Source organism: Nothobranchius furzeri, chromosome 18, assembly GCF_043380555.1.
Source record: "Nothobranchius furzeri strain GRZ-AD chromosome 18, NfurGRZ-RIMD1, whole genome shotgun sequence".
Taxonomy (NCBI): domain Eukaryota; kingdom Metazoa; phylum Chordata; class Actinopteri; order Cyprinodontiformes; family Nothobranchiidae; genus Nothobranchius; species Nothobranchius furzeri.
In genome coordinates this window covers 19625912-19649380 of record NC_091758.1, presented here as the reverse complement: position 1 = coordinate 19649380, position 23469 = coordinate 19625912, and the positions used below count along the sequence as shown (strand labels likewise).

The 23469-nt window shown below is 43.9% G+C and overlaps 2 protein-coding genes across 4 annotated transcripts in view; one reads left to right on the top strand and one right to left on the bottom strand.

Moving 5' to 3' along the window:
* Positions 1-8723, top strand: part of sos2 (son of sevenless homolog 2 (Drosophila)) — a 40209-nt gene extending 31486 nt beyond the window's left edge. Inside the window, exons 13-23 of the mRNA XM_015969166.3 lie at positions 1934-2046; positions 3231-3453; positions 3535-3654; positions 3729-3891; positions 4022-4139; positions 4339-4523; positions 4605-4721; positions 7359-7614; positions 7729-7767; positions 7853-7953; positions 8054-8723. Of these exons, the coding sequence (XP_015824652.1) occupies positions 1934-2046; positions 3231-3453; positions 3535-3654; positions 3729-3891; positions 4022-4139; positions 4339-4523; positions 4605-4721; positions 7359-7614; positions 7729-7767; positions 7853-7953; positions 8054-8509 (1891 nt within the window). The 3' untranslated portion in view covers positions 8510-8723. The remainder of the gene's footprint in view (positions 1-1933; positions 2047-3230; positions 3454-3534; positions 3655-3728; positions 3892-4021; positions 4140-4338; positions 4524-4604; positions 4722-7358; positions 7615-7728; positions 7768-7852; positions 7954-8053) is intronic.
* A 5906-nt stretch (positions 8724-14629) lies between these two features.
* si:ch211-67f24.7 (uncharacterized) lies at positions 14630-20087 on the bottom strand. 3 transcript variants are annotated; one of them, XM_015969192.3, is made up of 14 exons: positions 19949-20087; positions 19414-19458; positions 19089-19253; positions 18903-19000; positions 18594-18721; positions 18377-18497; positions 18162-18300; positions 17957-18061; positions 17349-17438; positions 17103-17248; positions 16368-16460; positions 15526-16210; positions 15113-15216; positions 14630-15013 (listed from the first exon to the last, which is right to left on the bottom strand). In XM_015969192.3, the coding sequence occupies exons 2-14, from the start codon at positions 19453-19455 to the stop codon at positions 14914-14916; spliced, it is 2016 nt and encodes a 671-aa protein (XP_015824678.3). In that variant the 5' UTR covers positions 19456-19458; positions 19949-20087; the 3' UTR covers positions 14630-14913. The 3 variants fall into 3 exon arrangements, with proteins under 3 accessions (XP_015824678.3, XP_054597779.2, XP_054597780.2); XM_054741804.2 differs by having other exon boundaries at positions 16368-16457; XM_054741805.2 differs by having other exon boundaries at positions 18594-18718.
* Positions 20088-23469: the final 3382 nt, after the last annotated feature.

Genomic DNA, 23469 nt, shown 5'->3' with positions numbered 1-23469 from the left:
GGTTAAATATATTGTGGAGATAAAAAAAATTTTGCAACAGAACACCACTGGTGTGAGAGGTTCTCCTCAGTAATACCAGAGGAGAAACAGCCGGCTGCTACCACTTCAACTTTAGGGCAAACTACCTGAGTCCCAAAAAGAAAAGCACCATTTGAAGTCACGGACGACAAAAGATGTTTGCACCTAGAAAACACCGACTGGTGTTTTGTGGTTTACTGTGGCAAAATACGTTCTGATATCAGGGGGGCGTGGCCTAGGGATGATAGCTGACGGGAAGGGTAAGAGTTTCATGACTGTGTTTGTGTTTAAAAGCCAGCTTAATTTGCAGTATAATTTGGGCAAACAGATTTGGGTGATCTAAACTTATCGTGCGTTCTAGTTGTCCTCGGACGTAACAAGCTCGTTCCCAACTTAAGAAAAAATGGATGCCACCAGTGCTAAACCAAAAGAATTAACCCAAGTATTATCTGCATCTAAATGATAGCAAAACACGCCCTTATACAGTTGCCACATGCAACCAGAAAAACATGACTGTCGTGGCCAAAAGTTTTGAGAATGACATACATATTAATTTTTACAAAGTTTGCTGCTAAACTGCTTTTTAGGTCTACTCAAGTGTCCTCTCTTCCCGCAGCCTGCCGTCTCTCCCAACGCGCTCCAGCGCTCGTCCGCTAGCCAGTGGCTAAATCAGCGTTGTTTACTTTATCTCCACAACACTTTACTAACAGCGATGTAGTTCTCCACGCGTTACAGAGACGCTCCGACACAGAGGGCTTCTTCTCAAATGTTACCTTTAGACTTGGGTCTCCTTTTCAGGTAATCCGTGGGAGTTTACACACATCGTGTCCCCGACTCACCAACCCTCCTGAGCCAGCCGTGGCTAACGAGCAGCCAGTGATCGCTCCATAGATTGTAGCGGTAGCCAGTTTGTTTACATTGTGCGCATCGTGATCCACTTGAAACGGGTGTTGTGGGAAATTATGTTCCCCTGAAATATTCTGTGTCCCTTAAGCAGTCAGAGCAAATATTTCCAAATCAACAGAACTTATTGTCCATTATGAGGACTAAACTACCTCAATTAAAAGATGGTTAAACTGAGTGAGATTACATCCTTTTACATAACTTTCAAAAATGATAAATAAGCTTGCTGCAAAAGAGTGAACAAGAATGTTTTTACTGTATCTTTTTTATTGTTGTTAGGAGGAAATACAGATAAAAAATCACAAACATAACATTATTACATCATTTTCCCGTAAAAGTTTAGCACCAGTGTTGTGAAAATAGCCAGAAGTGTGATCTCCCGACACGGGGAGACAGAATATTTCAGGGGACACAATTTCTCACAACACCTGACCTCCCGGCTGACGTCACCCCTCCTCCATGTGTGAATCGTGACCGCTTCAAGATCTAACAGAACTAGCTTGCTTCCTTCAGAACTGGTAGGTTGATAAACAGTCATAATTATAAATGCTTTTTTAAAGAGGTTGAGCAGCTTGGTTTAAGCTTCGTGTGGGTTAGGCTAGACAGATTAGAAATTGATTATACTGTCAAACTCATGAGTGAGCCACCGTAGCTGCAATACTTTCTCTGAACTGCGTGGCGCTAAAGAGTCACATTTTTTCATCATGATTTCAATGGATTTCACACATGGGGCCTTTAAAACAAACAGTATGCTCTTGTCAGATTAAAAATTACTCCTTTAAATAAAACTTACTCCTTTAAATAAAACTGAGTATTAGTCAGATTATAATTAAACATAAAACTAAAAAAAATGAATAATTTAGGACTGCCGTATCATCAGAAAAAACCCCTCAAATATCAAACAGTTATTCTGTTCAATTAAAGCTCTTATTTTACATAGAACACATTTAATTAGTCACTGCAACAACCTGTAAATGTGTGATGGGATAAGTAACCATTTAATTCTTCACAGGGTTCTCAACGTGTTCCGTCAGTGGGTCGAGCATCACTTCTATGATTTTGAAAACGACCCGGACCTGCGAGCTCAGTTGGAGAACTGCATCGCCACTGAAATTCAACTGCGAGGTTAGTCATGCTGACACTGGTGGGGTTACACACCTGTTGGAATGAAGTACACATGTAGGTTTTACTCGTGTTTACCTGGTAACATGAAAAAATAATTAAAATTAATGTCTAATTTTGATGCAACCTGTATTTGGTTTCAAGAAATGGTGAAAACTCGTTTAATGTTCCATTTTTTAACAAATACTGAGTGTCCATTGGTGTTATTAGTTAATAAAAATTATTTTGAACGACCTGAAATAAAACAGCCTAACACATCTCAGGCCAGAGTTGTACGCTAAGACCTTCTTGTGTTGAGAAATAAGAGTTTCTGCTAAACTATACGACTACCAGAAAAATGCTGTTACTTTCATAGCACATGAAACTAAAATACCATAGCAACCAGCTTTTAACAAGCAAAGCAGTGTATGTAAACACTATTTAGCCTAACCATGCTTATTTAATAGAGATATTAATAATACCAGAATATTCCACTTGCAACTTCAGAGTGGCGGTCTGGTCTGACATACCTGGCGCTTCAGTCTGGTTCCAGCTCGTTTCCTGCATGTTTTAGATCATGAACACAGCCGATTTGTTTAATTTAGTGATGAATCACCCCTGAGGACACTAAAGAAGGCTGGGGAGACGTTTAAAAAGGTGACCGCACAGCGCTCTTGGTTCTTCAAACGAACACTAGGGGGTGTTATAAGCAAGCCAAAACTGCCTAGTCTCCTTTTAAAGATTTACAATAAGAAAAATAAGCTAATCAATGGCAGGTCATAAGTTTATTTTGCTGCTGTTTAAAACAAATTCACTGCAGGATGAGCACTTTTTCTTAAAATAGCTTATTTTTGTATTGCATCACATCCATGTGGTTGCAGCATATGCATGCAAACATCAAAAGCGGCACTAAAGCCCAGCCTTTTGCCTTCCTGGTTTGCGTTTTTCTGGGTGGTGAACGGTTGTTTAGTGTCCCTGTTGCAAACAGCTGTTAGCTTTGTTTTTAAATTGCAGTTTTTCTGTGATGATCCAGTAAAAGACTCAGCTGCTGGTGAAAGTGAAAAAGCTCTCACAAGAACAGCACAGTTTGATCTGAGTGAAATCACATCACACTTGTGGGGTGTTGTTCTGCTTCGTTTTAATAGTATCGTGGTGTTCGATGTGTGTTTGAATAATGCAACAAAAAAGCTTTGCTTGTTTTCTTTTAGGCAAGTCAATGAAAAAGTGGGTGGAGTCCATCAGTAAAATCATCCAGAGGAAACTCCAGACTCAGTCAAATGGCATCAGTCACAACATCACCTTTGGGAATCCTCCTCCTCCCATCGAGTGGCACATTTGTAGAGCCAACCAAGCAGACCAGTTTGATCTCATGACCCTTCACCCAATAGAGATCGCTCGCCAGCTGACACTGCTCGAGTCGGAGCTCTACAGGTGAATCTTGAAGGTGCTAATCAAAGCGTTTGACTTCAGAATCAATGTGTAGTACTCAAACTCTAAATACGCCGTCCGCAGAGCCGTCCGCCCATCTGAACTGGTCGGCAGCGTCTGGACCAAAGAGGGAAAAGAAAAGAACTCTCCTAACCTGCTCCGCATGATCCGCCACACCACCAACCTGACGCTGTGGTTCGAAAAGTGAGTCTCATCACTCCTCTCACGTTGTAACCTCCTCTGTGAGATGAATGAATCTGATTGTGTTTGTGTTGCAGATGTATTGTGGAGACTAAGAACCTGGAGGAGAGGGTGGCGGTCTTATTACGCGTCATTGAGATTCTGCAGGTTTTCCAAGAGCTCAACAACTTTAACGGTGTGCTGGAGGTGGTCAGTGCTGCCAACTCTTCCCCGGTCTACAGGCTAGACCACACCTTCGAGGTGAGTCATGTGATGAGGTTATATGAGGAACGCAGCGGTTAGAACAGTTTTAATTCATGAGGCCGCTGCTCAAAACTCTTGTGACCTTTTACATTTATTTATGTTGACTTTTCCATCTTTTGTCCCAAAGGCAATACCAGAACGGAAGAGGAGAGTTCTAGAGGAGGCAGTGGAGCTCAGCAAAGACCATTTCAAGAAATATTTAGCTAAACTCAAGTCCATAAACCCGCCCTGCGTGCCTTTCTTTGGTAAGTTCTCCACACTGTTGCTGCGCAGGTCAAGTATCAATAAGTACAATTACAGGTACATAAAACTGTCCTGCGTAAATTTGCTCTCTTGCAAGTCTCTTAAAATTCTGACAAAATCCTTTATTTTATTTCAGGTTGAAACCTTAAAAAGATTAAACTAAGTATTACATCAACACATTTTTTGGGTTTTCACCCTCAGGTATCTATTTAACCAACATTCTGAAGACGGAGGAGGGCAACCCTGACTTCAAACGTGACGACCCTAAATGTCCCGATAAAGCTTTAATCAACTTCAGCAAAAGGAAAAAAGTAGCTGAAATAACAGGAGAGATCCAGCAGTACCAGAACCAGCCCTACTGCCTGAAGGTGGAGCCAGAGATCAGGGTGAGGCCTCCGACCCAACACCAGCCAAGCTCATAAAACACAAAAATGGAGGTTAATATCTGTGTTTCTTTTGTTGCACAGAGGTTCTTTGAGAACCTGAACCCGATGGGTGACATGAGTGAGAAGGAATTTGGGGACTACCTGTTCAGTTTGTCCTCAGAGATTGAGCCTCGGAACTCCAAGCAGCCGCCGCGATTTGTAAGTGACTTTTAATTGGCGGAGCAGCATTTCCTGTTTTGTTCAGCTCTTCCTGTCGGTGAACTGAGGTTGTCTGGTGGTCCAGCTGTGTAAAGCCTAGTTTATTCTTCTGCGTCAGCTCCATGGGGGAGAGACGCATGCACTGACGGCCGTTTTGCTCCCAGACTTCAGTTTCCTGGAGATTGTTGCAAAGTTATTCCCCACCAGGACAACAGAGGGCGTAGCGCTGTTTTGTGATATCCTGTCATGGATCCGGTCCGAGAAAGTGCCTTTACTGTTGTGTTTTTTGTATTTCAGACTTTTTGACAGGGACACATTTGTCCCTCATTCTCCTCCACCACCTCATGTGGTCGCCACCTCTAAACCCACGTTTCCCCTCATTCCCATCCACGAATAAAACGCCTGCCGTGTATCTTTTTACTCCTCCAGTCACGGGTGAATAAAACGTTCATATTTTTAGTTTTTCCGCGAGGTTTTCTTCAAGCTCCTCCATGTCTGCCGCTACATATCTTTGACTCTTTTTGTTTTTGAGAACGCGATCACGGTGCTGTTGATGAAAGCGACGTCCTTACCAGTAACAAGTTTGCGTTCTCTGTCTCGTCAGACGGATGTTTAGAAAAGTGGGCCCGATGCCGTCCTTCCTTGCGACGCTGCTGGAGAGCCCTCGCAAGGATGGATAATGGTGTTGCGTGTCCCTGCACCGACACAGACGCAGAAGCATAAACTAGGCTTTGATGTCGCTCGATTCAGATCTACAGGTCTCTTTTCTTATTATTTCCCAGAGGTTAGTGTTTTAAAAATGGGTCAGCTGCAGGTTTTCTCAGTTCTGAACATGGATGTCTGCTCTGCAACAAGCAGGACTGCCCACTGAAGCAGCGTTAGAATATTTAGGCCTCTGCAGAGATGCTCAGAGCTTGGTCAAATGCTGCAACAGTTTGGCGGTAACTAACTGCTGCAGCTCCTGAGAGCAGACTTGTTGGACAGACTCCATTTCCAACAGGTGTTATGAGTGGCTGCTGAGATTTGCATATCCTGTTTCACAGTCAGATAAAGTTTTAAAGCAGTTTAGGTCTTGAAATAAATGCAACTGTTTTCCCTGTTTTTCCTCCTATATAAAGAGCATTTGGAGGTGTTTTGATGGGAAATGCACTATTTTTAGCAGATATTTGTGTTTTGAACTCAAAAGGCCCTCAGCTGATGGTGTTTAGTGTAATGAAATTTGCGAACAGAACAGAACACTCCATCCATGACACTAAAGGTAGCTTCACTTCCTGTTAAGCTGCTTGGCTGAGAACAAGGATTTCGTCCAAAGAGGGTGTTTTGTGGAGCGGGGGGTGTGATGTTCAGAGGAACAGTTGCATGGGTGTGTTATGATGCAGTCCTCTATGAGGGGGACCAGCTCATAATTGGATGAAGTTTTTCCAGGGGTGTACGTTTCAGAAGCAATTGAAATTTTTCTTTATTTTTTTAATTTATTTAACATATTAGTTGCCATCGGTATGTGAAAAGCAGTTCAAGCAATATGGCAAAAAATTATCCAGAAAAAATATCCTAGACTGTAGTTTGTGATTTGCACTGCGATTACGTTAATTTCTCGCCCACATGTTTATGTTTATTTATTTGGCAGACGCTTTTATCCAAAGCGACGTACAATTTTTAACTTGTAGTGCATGTTGTGATCTGTGGGGGAAACTGGAGTACCCGGAGGAAACCCACGCATGCGTGGGGAGAACACGCAACTCCACGCAGAAAGGCCGCAGCCGAGTTTCGAACCTGCAACCTTCTTGCTGTGAGGCAACAGTGCTAACAACCATGCAGCACATGTTGGCATGCGGCTGCTAATTATTTTATACTGCTACTTTTTTTTATCTTAGTGCTCTGTTTTAAAGGCAGAATATTGCATTGTTCAGAAACAAATTAGTTTAAAAATGTTAAAGTTCTCATTCAGTCTACATTTCCAGTGGTCTCTAGTATGAATGAATGAGTCGTGAGCCCTGGTGCTCTTGTTTCACGATGTAGAAGCTAGCCCAAAGGTGTGGGGAGCAGAAAACAGCAGGGTTTGGACTCTTACTCATTATTTTTCATGATATTTGGACATCTCACCTCTGATTGGCTAACAACAACGCAACTCTTCCACTACCTCCGTTTGTTTTGCAACGTTAATGTTTTATCTCCACAAATAACTTAAGCCTGAAGGAGTTCTGCCATGTGGTGGAGTTGCTAATGCTAACATTTAGCTTCTATTAGCTGAGATGTTCTCTGCTGTTTGCTGGGCGCTAAACCAACAACAGCCTTCCCCGTCGCGAGCCAAGACGGGTGAGTCCATGAATGTTAAGTGACAGCGTGACGTAGATCTGACTGGAATTTTCTGACTCGTGCGTTTTCCCGTCTGTTTTCTGTCAGCAGCTAATGCAGGAAATAGGGGTAGAAGACAATTTTCACATTTAGCCTATGATTTTAAAACAGTTTCTCAATGAACTTGATCTTTAAAAATGAACAAATAATTGTGATTGTGTACTGATTTATTGCCGTTTGTTGGTGCAGCATTGTCTAAAGTTTTTTTTACAGCTAATGCATCTATTAAGTTCATTATATTTTCTGCGAAAGCAAGTCTAAATCCATCTCTCAACCACTCAGAACAAGAAGATGACGTACAATCTGAAATCGCCGGGCATCCGCCCCTTGCGAACATCTACCTCTGGTACCCTGAAGGGCCACCCTGTCCCCCTGGAGAGGGAGCCCCCGCACAAGATCACCTTCCGCAGTATCGCCGAGGGCGACGTGGAAATTTCGGCGTCCGCCTCGGTTCCCACTTCCCCCAACACACCAACCCCTCCACAGTCCGCCTCTTCTGACATGAACTCGGTCTTCTTGAGCGACGATCACATCGGCGGTGAGTCTCCGTGTCTTCTTTGCTTGCACATGTTCAGAGAGCAGATTCACGTCCGTGTAGGACAGAATCAACATTCATGTGTTTAACGGTCGTTTTTGTGTCTGAACGTTACAGGCAGCAGCTCTCTATTTGCTCCAGTTCAGTTGCCTCCGAGTGAGTCTCTGTTGTTCATCACTCATAGTTTACTGAAGCTGTGTGACTTTCATTCACCCTTTCATGTGTTTTCTGTTTCTCTCAGAGTTCCAGTCTTTCTCGTGTAGCAGCCTGCACCAGCTTGGAGAGGAACCAAAGCCACCTCCTTTACCTCCTCGTAGGAAAGACCTATTGTCTGAAGCAAAAGTAAGAGACCATTATGAAACTGATTTTGTTCAACAATTGAATCCTAAGGAAGTAAAAACCTGTGATATTTTTAACGCTTGGTTTTTTTTTCCTGTTCCAGCTGAGCCCCTGTTCCAAGAGCCCTCCAGCTGTCCCTCCCCGAGTGCCTCGGCCAGTAGTCTACAACGGTCCCCCAACTCCTCCACCCCGAGATCCTCTCCCACACACGCCTCCTCCTGTGCCCCAACGGCCCCCAGAGATCTTCATCAACTACCCCCAGCCTTCGCCCGTGGGCCGATACCACTGGGATTTTGGCAGCTCGCCGAACTCGCCCAACACCCCACCCAGCACGCCGTCCCCCCGGATCCCCAGGCGAGGCTGTCCGCTCAGCGCCAGCCAGAACAGCCTCTGCTCTGTCAGTAACACCGGTCCACCTGTTCCCCCGCGCCAAATCCCCATCTCACCGATTCCCATCTCACAGATCCCAAGACTCCCACCAAAGACTTATAAAAGGGAGGCGCTGCAGCCACCGCTACAAGACCTCTCGCTGGTGGAGAACACCAACAGCAGCCAGTGAGTCTGCTCTGTAGCCATGGAAACACAAACTTTGACACTGCTCCCACAAACCTACTGATCTGAACGAACAAACACTGCAATGTCCACTCTATACTCAGCCTGCTCCCACCTGCTGTGCCTCTCAGGTGATCAGTAGCTCCACCTCCATCAGAAACCCTCTGTGCCAATGATAACCCCACACCAGTGTGCCAGCTAATAAACATAAAGCGTTTGTGTCTGAGGAGTGGGACCTCTTCTGGTTAAACTCCTAACACTCTTCTCTTACTCCACGGCTCTCCTCTCTAACAGCAGGGAGGTGGGACTCTAAAGAGACTTGGACTTTGTGGCCTCAACTGTGCTTTTTTCTTCTTTGGGGGGGGGGGGTGCATTGACGTCATCTGGATTCCTGCTGCAGCTCGCAGAAATTTACAGTCTCAACGATCAGCTGAATCATTGTCCTTATGGTGGGTGTGAGCGACACGTTCATTTGCTTTCCCTACCAGCTGAAGGCCGTTGCCAAAGTCTTATTTTATGCAGGGGAAAAGGGATTTTCTTCTTTTTTTTTTTTTTTTTTTGCAAATGTGACACTAAAAGACCCACGAACCAGAGGTGAACCCCCACTTTGTGTCTCAGCTGTACACTGTGACTGTAAAGTAGCAAAAGTCAAATGGTTGTTTTGACTGTTTTTGTTTTGTTTGAAGCCTCTCCACAGCCACTAAAAGTTGCCTTTCAAAATCCAACAGTTGTGACCTCTGACCCCCAGGCTCCAGTCCTATCTGCCCAGATGGGAACACGGGTGAGCACGAAAAACTCATTTTGCACAAATTTAGGGCAAAGTCAGCTGGTTTGGATTCGACTATTTAAAAAGAGAAGAAAAGAAAACGATAAACGACCCGCACTTGTATAGCGCCTCTCAGAGTAAAGACTCCAAAGCGCTTTACACTACAGTGTATCATTCATCCATTCACACACACTGATGGTGATGAGCTACGATGTAGCCACAGCTGCCCTGGGGCGCACTGACAGAGGCGAGGCTGCCGAGCACTGGCGCCACCGGTCCCTCCGACCACCACCAGCAGGCAAGGTGGGTTAAGTGTCTTGCCCAAGGACACAACAGCAGAATTCTGTCCGGAGTCGGGATCGAACCTGCAACCTTCCGATTACTGGACAACCCTGTTGAGCTACTGCTGTCCACTACAGTGACAGAGGGACGCAGGACGAAGACGAGGACTTGTCCTGCTTTGCGCCAGCTGATGTCTTCTTAACCAGTTCCCTTAAGGACACACACTGCTGTCTGACACTGCTCCACCAAGTTTGGCCAACTCGTCTTCATTTTTATCCGTTTTTTCTTGCACTGGAAACATGCGTTCTCCCACCAAAGCAGGGCCAGCCTGCGCTCTCCCCACTGGCTGCTCCTGATATCCAAAACTCAAGAAAAAGAGGAACTTTTAACCCTGCTTCTTCATCTGTATCTTCTTCTCCCCCGCTTGAAACTTTTTTGTTTCACTTTGGAAAGACTGAAAAAAACCCATGCATCATGCTCAGATGTGCCTTTTTAGTTTGTTTTCTACTTGATGGAAATGGTGTCTAAAAGGCTTAAAGATAAAGTTGCCTATGTAATGTTTAGAACAAAGCTCAACACTATGAACCTGTACATGTTTGTGCATACTGTGTGTATATATAACATGTATACACTTAACTAAATAATTTGTACAAAGTGACCCCCCCCCCCCCCCATCAGCCATTGCTCAGTCAGATGTTTCCATTGCTGCTATGGTCAGTAACAACTAGATTAAATTACCGATAATCTCCACTGGTAGTCTTTACCAGGAAACTTCCTCACTGATTAGGTGATTGAAATAACTCGCTCCATATGCCCAGCACTTATTTAGATACGTGCTTCACTTTGTACATCCTACTAAATGCCTTTTGTCTCCTTTTCAAAGACTTTCTGACACTTATTGAAAGGAGGTCGAGTAGTAGAACGAATAAATTAGTTCATTTGCTTTTTTTGGGGGGTGGGGAGCAGAATGAAGAATTGGATGTTTTTCAAGAGAAACACACTTTGTGCACTTTAGGCTGTACTGTTGAGCCGGAGTTGTTGCAGGGATGTTTGTAAACACAGTGACCCTGTGCAACTGTTAAAACTAGCTCTCTATGAGGATCGGGACAGAAAAAAAAGAAAACCACATCTACCACCTCACTTTTACCCCTCGCGCTCTTTCTGGCTCTGATGTTTGTATGCAACACAAACACCGGAGGGTGCCTGACCATCATGGACAAAGGCCTAAAGAGAAAAAGCCACAGATCAGATCCGTCCTCCTCGTGCGCCGTGGTGTTTGGACCAGCACCAGATGGAAGAACTCTTCAATGTTTTGACCCGCATTTAGCCTGTTTCCTACGTCTCTTGTGTCAGTATTGGTGGCGTTAACCTAGCAAGGATCTTTTTAGGGTTTCATTTGTAGTTTTTTTTAAAAATCCCAGTAGAATACCAAGTTTGTTCATTTCTTGACGGCACTGTAACGGTTTGATCCAGCAATCAGTTTATTTGATGGTATGTGGCCTTTTAACTGCTTTGTATTAATGGTCTTGATGAGATTAATAAATCACCCAGTCTTATTTTGTACTGAACTACTCATTACTTGTTTGTTTTCTTCTTAATTTGCTGTAAAAAGTTGCTTCTTAACATAAAGAAACGAATGGAAGGTTTGTCTCATCTTTGAGACACAGGTGAGTGGAACAAATGGGGTAATGTAGTAAGTGTTTAACTGGCTTCAATTATCAAAACTTTAGTCTAAATCATCCGACAGGCATTAGTTTTTGTTATGACGCCCCTTGTGGACAGGTTGGGAACTGATTATGCTTTTTAGGTTAATAACTAGAATTTGTTGTCCGATGAATCTGAATCATGTCATTAATCCTGACCAATTACAAAACAGGTTGCTGGATTCAGCTTCATTCCGTTAATAAACAAACCACAAATTGACCCTTTTTTGTTTGTTTTTCCAATATTTTAAACCATCTAACATCTTTTATGTTCTGCATTGTCGGACAAATTTAAAGGTACAATATGTAAGAATTTTACAGTGAAATCAAAAGTCTGCTGTCTCGAAGTTGGAAGGAAGGTTACACTGAGGCCTAGTCCACACGTAGCCGGGTTTTTTTAAAAACAAATATCCGCTCCTCCAAAAACTTGCATCCACACCACCTCGTTTTAAAAAAAACCTGTCCACACGTACCCAGATAAACACGTTAAGGACATGCCAGACCTGTAGGTGGCAGTACTGCCCCCATTCTTAACCTCGTCCTTCGTCTGTGGTCTTCAGCAAGGAGCAGTAATTCCACTTGCAAAAACAAACAACCAAATAGCGCTTGGACAATTGATAATGCGAGCGCAGCTCTGAGGGCATCCATGCTGTCGGCTAGTGTAAACACAGGTCGCACACATGATATCGGCATTTTTTTTGTCGCGGAAAGTGACGTTGCGGACCTTAAAACTCTGGTTTTGTCTGTCCACACGCAGACACCCAAAACGGAGAAAACGCAGATCTTCACTTTGGCCGGAGTTTTTAAAAAAGATCTGTTTTCGTGTGAAAAACTCTGTTTTCGTGTGGATGACAGGCCAAAACGTAGAAAAATATCTACGTTTTGGCAGATCCCTGGCTACGTGTGGACAGGGCCTGAAACAGAGTTTCCTCTCAGCTGCCATAGGGGGTTGCCAGTTTTTCTCCTTTCGAAAAGGCCAAAGAGGGACATGGTCTTTGTTTACATGTCTGGGTCGACTAACGCTGCTGCGCTGCCATTTTTAACCCTTTAAGCACCAAAGTCACAAAATTACGACAAATGTCATTGCCGAGTTTAACGAGCCGCAGCTGCAAATATAATCCCTCATGAAGTTATTACTTTACACCAGAAGATAGTGGAGATGTGTAACTGGAATTTGAGCAACACTTTTGGGTATTTCTATTGAATTTTTGGGAGTTTATAGAGTTTGAAAATTTTTGGTCTTGAGTCGGAACCATGGTGTTGAGTCGGAAAGGGGTAAAATGCCTACTCCAGGTCAGGGATGAGGTCATTCCCCAAGTGGAAGAGTTTAAGTATGTCGGGGTCTTGTTCACGAGTGAGGGAAAGATGGAGCGCAAGATCGACAGATGGATTGGTGCTGCGTCTGCAGTGATGCAGGCATTGTACCGATCTGTCGTGGTGAAGAGAGCTGAGTTGGAATGCTCAGCTCTTGATTTACCGGTCGATCTACGTTCCTACTCTCACCTATAGTTACGAGCTTTGGGTAGTAACCGAAAGAACGCAATCGCAGATTTTCTCCATAGGGAGGCTGAGCTCTCCCTTAGAGGTAGGGTGAGAAGCTCTGTCATCCGGGAGGGTCTCGGAATAGACGTGCCGCTCCTCCACATCGAGAGTAGCCAATTGAGGTGGCTCGGGCCTCTAGTTAGGATGCCTTCTGGATGCCTCCCTGGTGAGGTTTTCTGAGCAGGTCCAACTGGGAGAAGACCTAAAGGAAGACCCACACACTGGAGACTATGTCTCATGGCTGGCCTGGGAACACCTTAGGATTCCCCGGAGGAGCCGGTTCAAGTAGCTTGGGAGAGGGAAGTCTGGGCCTCCCTGCTTAGGCTACTTCTCCAGCAACCCAACCGCAGATAAGCAGACGAAAATGGATGGATGAATAGACTGAAAACTGTGGCTGAGGAGAGGAGACGAGCAAAGCTCAGAGGGCGAATATTTAAGCAAAAATGCACAATACTGACAGCTCTGTTCATTGTTGGCAAATTTCTTGTAGTAATGGTTCTGAAGAGGAATATTCACCCTCTGATGCTGCGGCTTCATGCAGTGGGAATGTAAACCAAAAAAAAAGGGCAGAAGTAAAAGTATGTCACAGACATTTCTCTTGAGTGAATATAAATATTAAAAAATACAAACAATAAAAATTGAAATTAAAACTAAAGAACTTTATGTATAGATAAATAAAAATATAATCAAAATGTCATATTAACGTAAAAATAAAAAGGAATGTCTGTAAAAGTGATGTATTCCAAAATGGCAGCCTGATGATGTCATAATGTGCAAATTAGATGAGTGAATTTGCTCCCAACACAAATTTTGGGACTGTCTGAAGGTTTTTCTCCTTTACAGTTTACTTTTATCTCAAACCATTTTCAAGCTACAACCATTTGAAAGAATCATGTCAAAATTGTACATTTTCTTGAAAAATCCCTGGCGTCCATTTGAGCCTGTAAAAAGCTGCAGCATTTTTTAAAAGACCTAAAGCCTAATTTATACTTCTCCGACAGTTCCATGAAGGAGAGACAAGCACGGACAGATGGACGGAGATATTACTCTCTGACTTCTCCTCCTTGGGAGGACAATAGAGGGCGTAGCTGTCCTGTCATGTATCCAGTCCAAGTTAGAGCATTAAATATTGTGTTTTTTGTATTTAAGAGACCATTTAACATGGACAAATTTGTCCCTCCTTCTCCTCCATCTCTTCATGCGCTCGCCACCTCTAAAGCCACGCTTCCCATCATATCTGTCTACAAATAAGACGCCTGCAGCGTATCTTTTCACTCCTCCAGTCACGGGGGAATCAAACATTCATATTTTTTTAGTTTCTCTGCGAGGTATTCTTCAAGCTGCTCCGTGTCTGCTGCTAGATATCCTCGACTCTCTTTATGTTTTTGAGGGGGCAATGGCGACGCTGTTGACCACAACGATGTCCTGACCAATCACAAGCTTGCGTTCTCCGTCTCTTCAGACAGATGTTTAGAAAAGAGCTTGACTCCGTCCTTCCTTGCGAGCTCTCTCCAGCAGGCTCGCGAGGACGGATAGTGGTATTGCGTGTCTCCGTCCAGACGCAGACGAAGAAGTATAAATTAGGCTTGAGCCCGCCATGGAACAACCCAGAAGTTTATTTCTTGTACCCTTAAGAATCCACAGCATTTTTTTGTTTTACTCTAATATCGGGTAAAGAAAGCTAGAGGCTAATGTTGCGCTAACGGTGAATTACAGTGAAATGTATTCAACTACTTAACGACTTACTATATTTGACTTGTCACCACTTGTCATCTAGAAACTCATCATTTTGGAGCTTAGCCGTAACTGGCAACAGCCATGAAACTCACAGAACGGTAGTGAGAAAGCAGTTTGTTTTGAAAATGGGCTGCAGTACCCAGATTTGACCACAGGATGTCATTCTTACATCATTTTTACATCATGCACCTTTAATTATTTAATTGAGTTAGCTTCAATTTGAAATGTAATCTGCAAAAAACATCTATGTAATATTTATTTTTAATTTCCTGCATTTCAGCCTGATGCCTTTATGACAGAAGGTCCAAATTGTGTCTAGGTTTTTAAGTATCTACAAAACTTTGTCCATTTGCTGGTTTTCATTGTTGCAAGAGATGGAAGTCAAACGGTGCTGCATGGTCCCTCGCTGTCCTCGCTGTTCCACAGTCTCTCACTGCTTACGGCTGCTGTACGGTTCCCTCGCTGCTGACTTGGCATGGGCCTATGGAGGTAGAGAGGACACATGAAAGTCACAGAACTGACTGGATCCTTCAGAGACTGACGATACTTTTTAAAACAGGATTGTATGTAATGGATTCACCTTAGATTCTCCCTGCTGGAGATAAAGTTCTGAAAGTTTGGCCGCTCTGTAGTTGGAATTGGTAAGAACCCTTGTCTGTTGTCCTTCTCTGGAGCTAAATCAGCCTGAAGCATGAAGAGAGTTGGATTAAAAAAAAACTGAGGAATTTGATCTCAGAAAAACAAATGACAGGTTTCATGTTGTCAAGAAATGAATGAAAATAGAAAGTTTTGGAGAAACTCTTGAGGTCAGACCAGAATAAAAGTGTTTTGTAGTTTTTCCTGTTTATTTGTGTTGCACTAATTTTCCACCAGGGGGAGCTAAATTCCAAAGTGGCCCTTGATAAGAGAGTGAGTTCTCAAGTTTAAAGCTGTTTTTTTCTTCCTGTTTTTAAGCCACATTTTAAATACTCAGATAAAAGTAATGTTCTTTACCTGCTTCGACGGATCATCCCAAATGGGCCTGAAGGCACTTTTTGGGTGGAGAGGGGGTGATCCTTTCCTGACGCTGACTAATCTTTTCCCAAAAGAGCTGACGGGACACGGCGTGGGTCCATCTGCATACGGCCCTGCAGGGTTCCCAAGAGGAGGATGTGGGGTCAGTCTGCGAATCTGCCACCTCAGACACACAGTTCTTTCTCTGGGAGATTCCTTGGACTGCTGCTCCTGCTGCTGTAGGCTGTACGATGGCTTAAGCAGCACAGGCACCTGGCTGTCTTCTTCCTCCTCACCACTATTGCTATCTATCATCTCCCTGCGCAGGGTGTCATCGGGGCTGCAGGAGGTGACAGAGGAGTAGTCGAAAGCTGAAGTGTCATCGGGGTCTGTCTCACAGTCCTCAAGGCCATGGTTCACATGTGAAGCCTTCAGTTCGTTGGTGCATTTCCCTGTGAGCTGGCTGAAGGTGCCCTGTCCTGAGTCGCTGTTCTCTCCCCATCCTGCAATATCTGGGGTGATGAGAGAGCAGTGTGCATGGCCACAGTCATAGGCTGGCTGGCTCAGAGCAGCTTGGTCTGTTCTGCAGCCCTTCCTCCTCACTGGGCTGCAGGACCAGCACTCCAGGCGCATTGAGTGGCAGGCATCCAGGCCATTGGTTAGGCGGACAGTCGGCTTGAAATCTCTGAGAACACAGAGTCACAGAATACCTCCACCGTGATATTTAATGGTAAAACTACAGTACAAACATGAATTTGAAATTAATTAAACTGCTAAGCTATTTTTTAGGTAATTGGTCTTTTTTTTTGTAACATTTGATGCCAGCAGAGGGAGTCACTCACCTCTGAGCAGCAGCATTTGACTTGTCTCTTGTCTGCTGGCTCATTGTGCAATAGTTTCCAGAAGACGCAGCCACCACAGCGTCACAAGAACTGCTGATAACGTGAGGAGGAAACCTCTTAAATCGTGGATAAGCAAGAAAAAGTATACAGAAATGTGCTAGATGTGAAAACGCATCAAGAAAACTTGATCAGTTGCATCCAAAGCTGGATCGTACTTGTGCAGTTGTAAAAAAGTGTACATAGTTTTAAATAAGGTGCAGAAGTTAGATATGTGTTCAAATGTGGAGTCGATGAGTTCAGTAAATGTCTCACCCAGGTTGCCGTATACTCTAGAACCACTACTGTCCTCGGTGGTGTTAATTTGTGAGGGGACGCATTAGTGTCTGAGGAAGTGATCAACCTCTTTTCTAAAGTCCACGATCAACCCTTTAGTTTTGTTCATGTTATGAAACAGATTGTTGACATTAGCTGTTCCACCTCAGATCTGTAAGATATTTAATTATTAAAGACAATTGAATCCAACCACTGCTGTGTTGTCATCAAATTTAATGAGCTGGTTTGTGCTGAATTTAGCTGTACAGTCATGTCAACAAAGAGCTGGGGACTGAGTACACATCCATGAGGTACTCCTGTGTTCAATACGAATTCTGTTAGTAAAATAGATTAAAATCTCCAGGTAAAAACGTAAGTCTGTGACAATTATAGGTCATCAGTTAAGTGTTTATACATTTTCACCTTTGTCCAGGCTCTGCTTCTTCCTCCCATCGAACATCTTTCTCCAAGATCCCATGGCAATGGGACAAAATGCTCCTCAGTGCTCGCTCAGTTCCCAACAACAGGCTGCAGTCAGGATGCTCTTTACCGGTCCACTGCAACAGGCTCTACAGAAACAATATGAAACACAATCTAATGTATTTGAAATGTTACATATCAAATTTTATGCTTTATAACTCCAACATATCAGAGTTTCTTCTGGCTCACCTGAATGTGACTCAGGTAGCTGTGTATGCGAGCGACAGGTGCCAACAACAAAGAGAGAAGTTTCATTTCTTCCCTCTCCATTTGACCTCTCTGTAAAAATCAGCATTATTGCTTATTAGCCTCATTGCTGTGTTGTCAACGGCTGGTTTGTGTTAAGTGTTGGGGTGCAATCATGGAGTTAGGAGTTCGGCCTATAATTGGTGAGCTCGAACGCTAGCTCCATCTTTTCTCTGTGACAGTCGTTTTGTCCTTGGGCAAGACGCTTCACCCTCCTTGCTGGTGGTGGTGGTTGGAAGGATTAGTGGCGCATGTGCTCAGTTGCTTTGCTTCTGTCAGTGTGTCCTAGAACAGCTGTGCTTACATTGTAGCTCTTCACCACCAGTTTGTGTGAATGACATGCTTTAGAGTCCTCTGATTCAAAAAGATGCTACATAAGTGCAGGTCATTTATCATTTAAAATGTGTCAGCAGAGTACATAGAAAAGGACCGAGTACACATCCATGAGGAACTCCTGAGTTAAGTATAAAGTGTCTTTTGTTTAGATATCAGTCCCCCATGTTTCTTTTAGTGGGTCTTATTGAAATAATGACCAACATTATGAGAAATACCTGCATTTTATGGGTTTTCTCAGGCTGATTGAGTCTGTTGAACTCCAGTGAGAGGAATGATGCCAGGGTAGTTGTGTATCCAAGGTACATGTCAGAAAAAGCTGTCTGGAAAAACCCAAAACAGAATAAATCTGATCATCTCGCCCATCATAGTTTGCAGTAATTAACTGAATGCATTCAAATTACAAGCAGACTGCTAACTCACATCATTTTGACCAATGAGCTGCACCAGGATGTCTCCAACCAGAGACTTCCAGTGTTCTGCAGTCAATCGCTCCTGCAGGGTGTTTCTGAAGAGAATCTGTCGCTGCAACAGCTGCTCCACAAACCTCACGTACGTCTGACTGCATCAAATCAAAAGCACGCTTATTACAAAGTCTAAACACTGACCGCATTTCTTTCATCTGTGCTACTACATACTATGGCTCCACAGTCATCTGGTGAGCCGCTGGTGTTTTATACTTATCATACAGCTGTTTTAGGGTGGAAACATATTCCCACTCAGAATGAAGGAGCTGCATCGCCACCTGATGTCGAGCATCTGTGAAACCAAAGCAAATATTCAGGTTCCTCCATGCTTCCCAGCAGAACCAAACTCATGACCTCTTGTCGGCTGAAATCTCTCCTCTAAACTCACCCGTGCCTTCATTCAGTCCAGCTTTAAGACCCTGCAGGAAGCAGTGCAGAAGCAGTTTTCCTCTGGAGAGGTATGCTGGGGGACACCTGGGCTGACTCTGGTCACCGACTACTTCTGCAGGATCACTGCTGCACAACATTGAAACAGTTATATGAACTAAAAATGCTTTGATGCGTCCAAATTAAGATTATTTCAGTAAAATCTTTTAGTGTAGATAAAATTAAATAACTAAGTTAAACATGCAGACAAAAATGCATTTTGAAATGAGTCGTTATCGTTGATAAGGCAGCTTTGTTTTTGAGATTTTACCTTTCTCTCTGTTGGTTAGTGGCACTCTTTCCCTCCTCCTGAGGTCCATGTTTATTATTCAGCTGCACGATTTGACCCCTCATCACTCCAAGTTCTTCCTGTGAGTTGAAGTAACCTGAGATTAATTTCAGCTCCAAAACTCATCACAGTAATTTTGACACTCATTATTGTTTGTTTGAGTCTAACCCTCAGTGATTCGACCAGGACCTCCAGTCGAAGAGCTTTTTTCTGACAGCTCCTTCTGCTCTCCTCCAGCTCCTCCCTCAGGTAAGTGTCTCCATGTTGGATCTGGCTGATCTCCAGCCGGGTGCTGGTGAAGCCCATTTTCAACTCTGTCACCATGCATTGTAGCTAAAGAGAGCCATAATGAAATAAATATCATTTGAATGATCTAAATAATCTAAACTCTGTTTTAGTTTGGACACTAAGGCTGATGATGACAAATAAAAAAAAGAAAATAGTTTGAGATGGTCTGTCTCTTTAATTAAAAAAAAGGCTGACAGGAATTTACCTTTGAGATTTCCGAGACAAGCTCGGCCTCTTGAGGCTTCATGACCTTTTGCAGAGACACAAACAAACAAGTCAGTTTGCAAATACTCTGTGACTAATGAGCAAAAAATGTGCAGCCCCAACAATCTGTCTGATTTTTTTCACCAAATCAGAAGAAATCCTGCAAATCCTGTCATTGGCCGCTCATCCTCTGTTATTGGAGCCAGCACTTGTTTGTTTGTGGTACCTGCTCAGATATTACACCTGCCAGCAGCCCCTCTGCTGAGGAAGTGACGAGCTAGCCAAACAGCTCAGCCCTGCAGGGGAGACGGCTGCAGGAGCCAAGATCCCTCCTTATAAGTCAGCTAACAGAAGGATGGGCAGTCGGATGGATAAATAAACCTTTTACTAAACTAATTCCAATGTATTAGGATGTGTTTAATAATAATGATACCCACTTGTTGAGTTTAAAAAGCATCCAAATTATAGGTAATCTGTCAAAAAGACCTAAAACTGTTACAACAGACGTAAAAAACATAAAACCAAAAGAAACTCACCTGGTTTTAAAAGATGCTTATTGATAATTCCATGTGCTTAAAAATAATTCTGTCCTGAAGTCCATAAGAATTTATCCTCTTTTTGTTGTTGTTTGGAGACATTTGTTGTGATGCAAGGCTCCTCTTGCACTGTGTTCTGCTCTGTGTCGACAGCAGGTCTCCTGCACGACGCTCAGAGAGGAAGACGATGCTCTCAGAGGAAGGATCAGATGATGCTTCACACCACCTTTACGTTAAAAAAACACATTATACTAACCGATGCAAAATGTGTCAGGCCATGTATTAATATATTTAATGCAAATTTATATGTATGTATATATATGTATATATGGATATATATGCATATACACACACACACACACAGACACACACACACACATATATATATACACATATGCATATGTATATATATATATATATACATATATACACATATGCATATATATATATATATATATATATATATATATATATATATATATATATATATATATATATATATATGTGTGTGTGTGTGTGTGTGTGTGTGTGTGTGTGTGTGTGTATACATATGCATATGTATATGTGTATATATGTATGTGTGTGTGCGCGCATGTGTGTGTGTGTGTGGGAGAGGGAGAGTAAATGGCATATTGCAAGAATAATTATTATTAGCATAGCATAGCATAGCATAGTTTATTTATATAGCACATTTAAAATGCAGCATGGGAGCTGCCCAAAGTGCTGCACAGGCTAAAACAAAACACACCCATTACAAGGAGCTAAAACTAAGGATAAAATCTCAATTAAAAGCAGAGAAAACATGAATAATAAGAACACATTAAAACAATGACACAATAAAACACTAAAACGAGTCACTGTCTAAAAGCCAAAGTGTAAAAGTGGGTCTTTAAACGAGATTTAAAAACCGCCAGAGATGGAGCCTGCCGAACTCCAATGGGCAATGAGTTCCATAGCTTTGGGGCAGCATGGACAAATGCTCGTTCACCCCGCGATTTGAGCCTCATCCGCGGCGTGTGCAGCAGCAAAAGGTCAGCCGACCTCAACGAGCGGGTGGGCACATATGGAGTGAGAAGGGCAGAGAGGTAGGAAGGTGCCAGGTCACTGAGCGCTTTAAAAACAAAAGTCAGTAACTTAAACTGCACTCTGAAAATGACAGGGAGCCAGTGAAGATGTGCCAGGACAGGTGTAATGTGGCTACGTCGGTGTGTACCCGTCAAGAACCTGGCAGCAGCATTCTGAACAACCTGCAGCCGATTCAGGGCAGAGTCCGGAACACCAACGAGGAGGGCGTTTGCATAGTCCAGGCGAGAGGTAATGAATGCATGAATGACTGACTCCAAATGCCTCCGTTTCAGGATTCGTCTGAGGTGAGTAAGGCGGCGAAGCTGATAAAAACAAGACCTCACTACAGAGTTTATCTGTGGGGCCATTGTGAGTCCAGCATCCAGCTTGACCCCGAGATTCGTCACACACTGTTTGGGGTTAAGGGTTAAAAGGTCACAAACAGGGTGAGAGCCATGGTGGTTGCGGGGGTCAAAAACAATAAACTCAGACTTCTTTTCATTCAGTTTTAAGAAGTTGGATGCCAGCCAGCCCTTCACGTCATCCATACATGCAGCCAATTTCAAGCCCGCATTTTTCTCGTCCATTTCCACGTATAGCTGACAGTCATCTGCGTAGATGTGGTAGCTCAGGCCATGCTGATTCAGGATATTGCCCAGAGGCAGAAGGTAGATTGAAAACAGCAATGGCCCAAGAACGGAACCTTGCGGCACCCCCCAAGGCAGTGGAAGACTGGAGGATGCACAGTCACCAATCTGTACAGAGATGGTACGGTTTGATAGGTAGGAGCGGAACCATTTAAGCGCCACCCCCGTCACCCCAACCCAAGACCCAAGCCGATTCAGTAAAATTTGGTGATCGACCGTATCAAAAGCCGCTGAAAGGTCCAGCTGGAGCAGCAGTACCCTAGACCCAGAGTCAGATGCCACCAGAATGTCATTTAGCACCCTAATCAAAGCAGACTCTGTGCTATGGTTTGGTCTAAAAGCTGACTGAAATACATCCAGCAACGAGTTGCTATTCATATGGGCAGAGATCTGGCCATGCACAATTTTCTCAAGGACCTTCGAGAGAAACGGGACTTTCGATATCGGGCGAAAGTTCTCATAAGTGGAGGGATCCAAACCAGGTTTTTTCAATATCGGCTGAACAACCGCATCTTTAAAAACCTTAGGGAACACTCCAGTGCTGAGGCTAATGTTAAAAATGTTCATGAGTGCCGGGCTCAGCGCAGACACCGAGTCACGTACCAATTTAGCTGGGAGGCAGTCCACCGAAGAGCCAGCTGGCTTCATGGAGCTAATCAGTTTCATCAAGTCAGCAAGCTGAACTCGAGCAAAGTCTGAGAAGGCAGGTGGATCCGGCGATTCCACATGGATAGTGTGTATTTGAGGCTGGAGGCTAAGCCTAATACCAAGGATCTTGTTGAGGAAAAAGCTCTGTAGCTCTGTGCATAAAGCAACAGTGGGATTTAGACCATCAGACTCATTTAACAGTAGCAGGGAGTTAACTGTGCTGTACAGCCTGGACTGGTCTCCATGATGCTGTGAAATGATAGCAGAAAAATAGTTATTACGAGCAGATCTAACTGCTCTCTGGTAGTGTGAAAGTGCATCAACCAGGAGCAGCCGAGAGCATGACAGTCTGTCTCTCCTCCACCTCCGTTCCAGCACCCTACACTGTCGCCTGAGGCTACGGGTGTAATCATTCAGCCAAGGGTAAGATGTTGTCTGTTTCCGCCTCGGTCTCAGAGGGGCAACAGCGTCCAGAGCAGCAGAGCAGGTCACACTGAACCGATGCAGAAGGCCATCTACATCCATGCAGGTAACCGACAAGGGCGGAGCGAGGGCATCAGTGTCCAAAACCGACAGAAAGTTGGAAGTCGTACTCAGAGATAAGCGCCTGGAGTAACGAGCAGACCGTCGCCGGGCTGGAGGAAGGAGACGTGAGATGCTGAACGTGATCACAGCATGGTCGGAAAATGCCACAGGATCCACAGATAAATCATGCACATCCAGTCCAAAAGATAAAACCAAATCCAGGGTGTGAGAAGCCGCATGTGTGGGGACATTTACCAATTGCTGTAGTCCAAATGAGTCTAAAACATTCATAAAATCCCTCACCAGTGGTTTCAGAGGGCAGCAGACGTGGATATTAAAATCACCCAAAATAATCCCCTGTTCATATTTTGGGAGCATATCAGCTAAAAGGTTGGAGAAATCATTTATAAAATCCTTATTGTATCCTGGTGGCCTGTAGCACAGTAAAACGAGGATGGGAGGAGAGAAGCCCAGCTCTAATACTGAGACTTCAAAACTGGTTGGAGCCATCAGCCCAGCAAGAGGTTTAAGTGGGAGATTTGAACAGTACAGGGACAGCAAGCCCCCCCCACGGCCAGAGAGTCTCGGTTCATTAACAACATTACAGTCAGGAGGACAGAGTTCGACCAAGGAGGC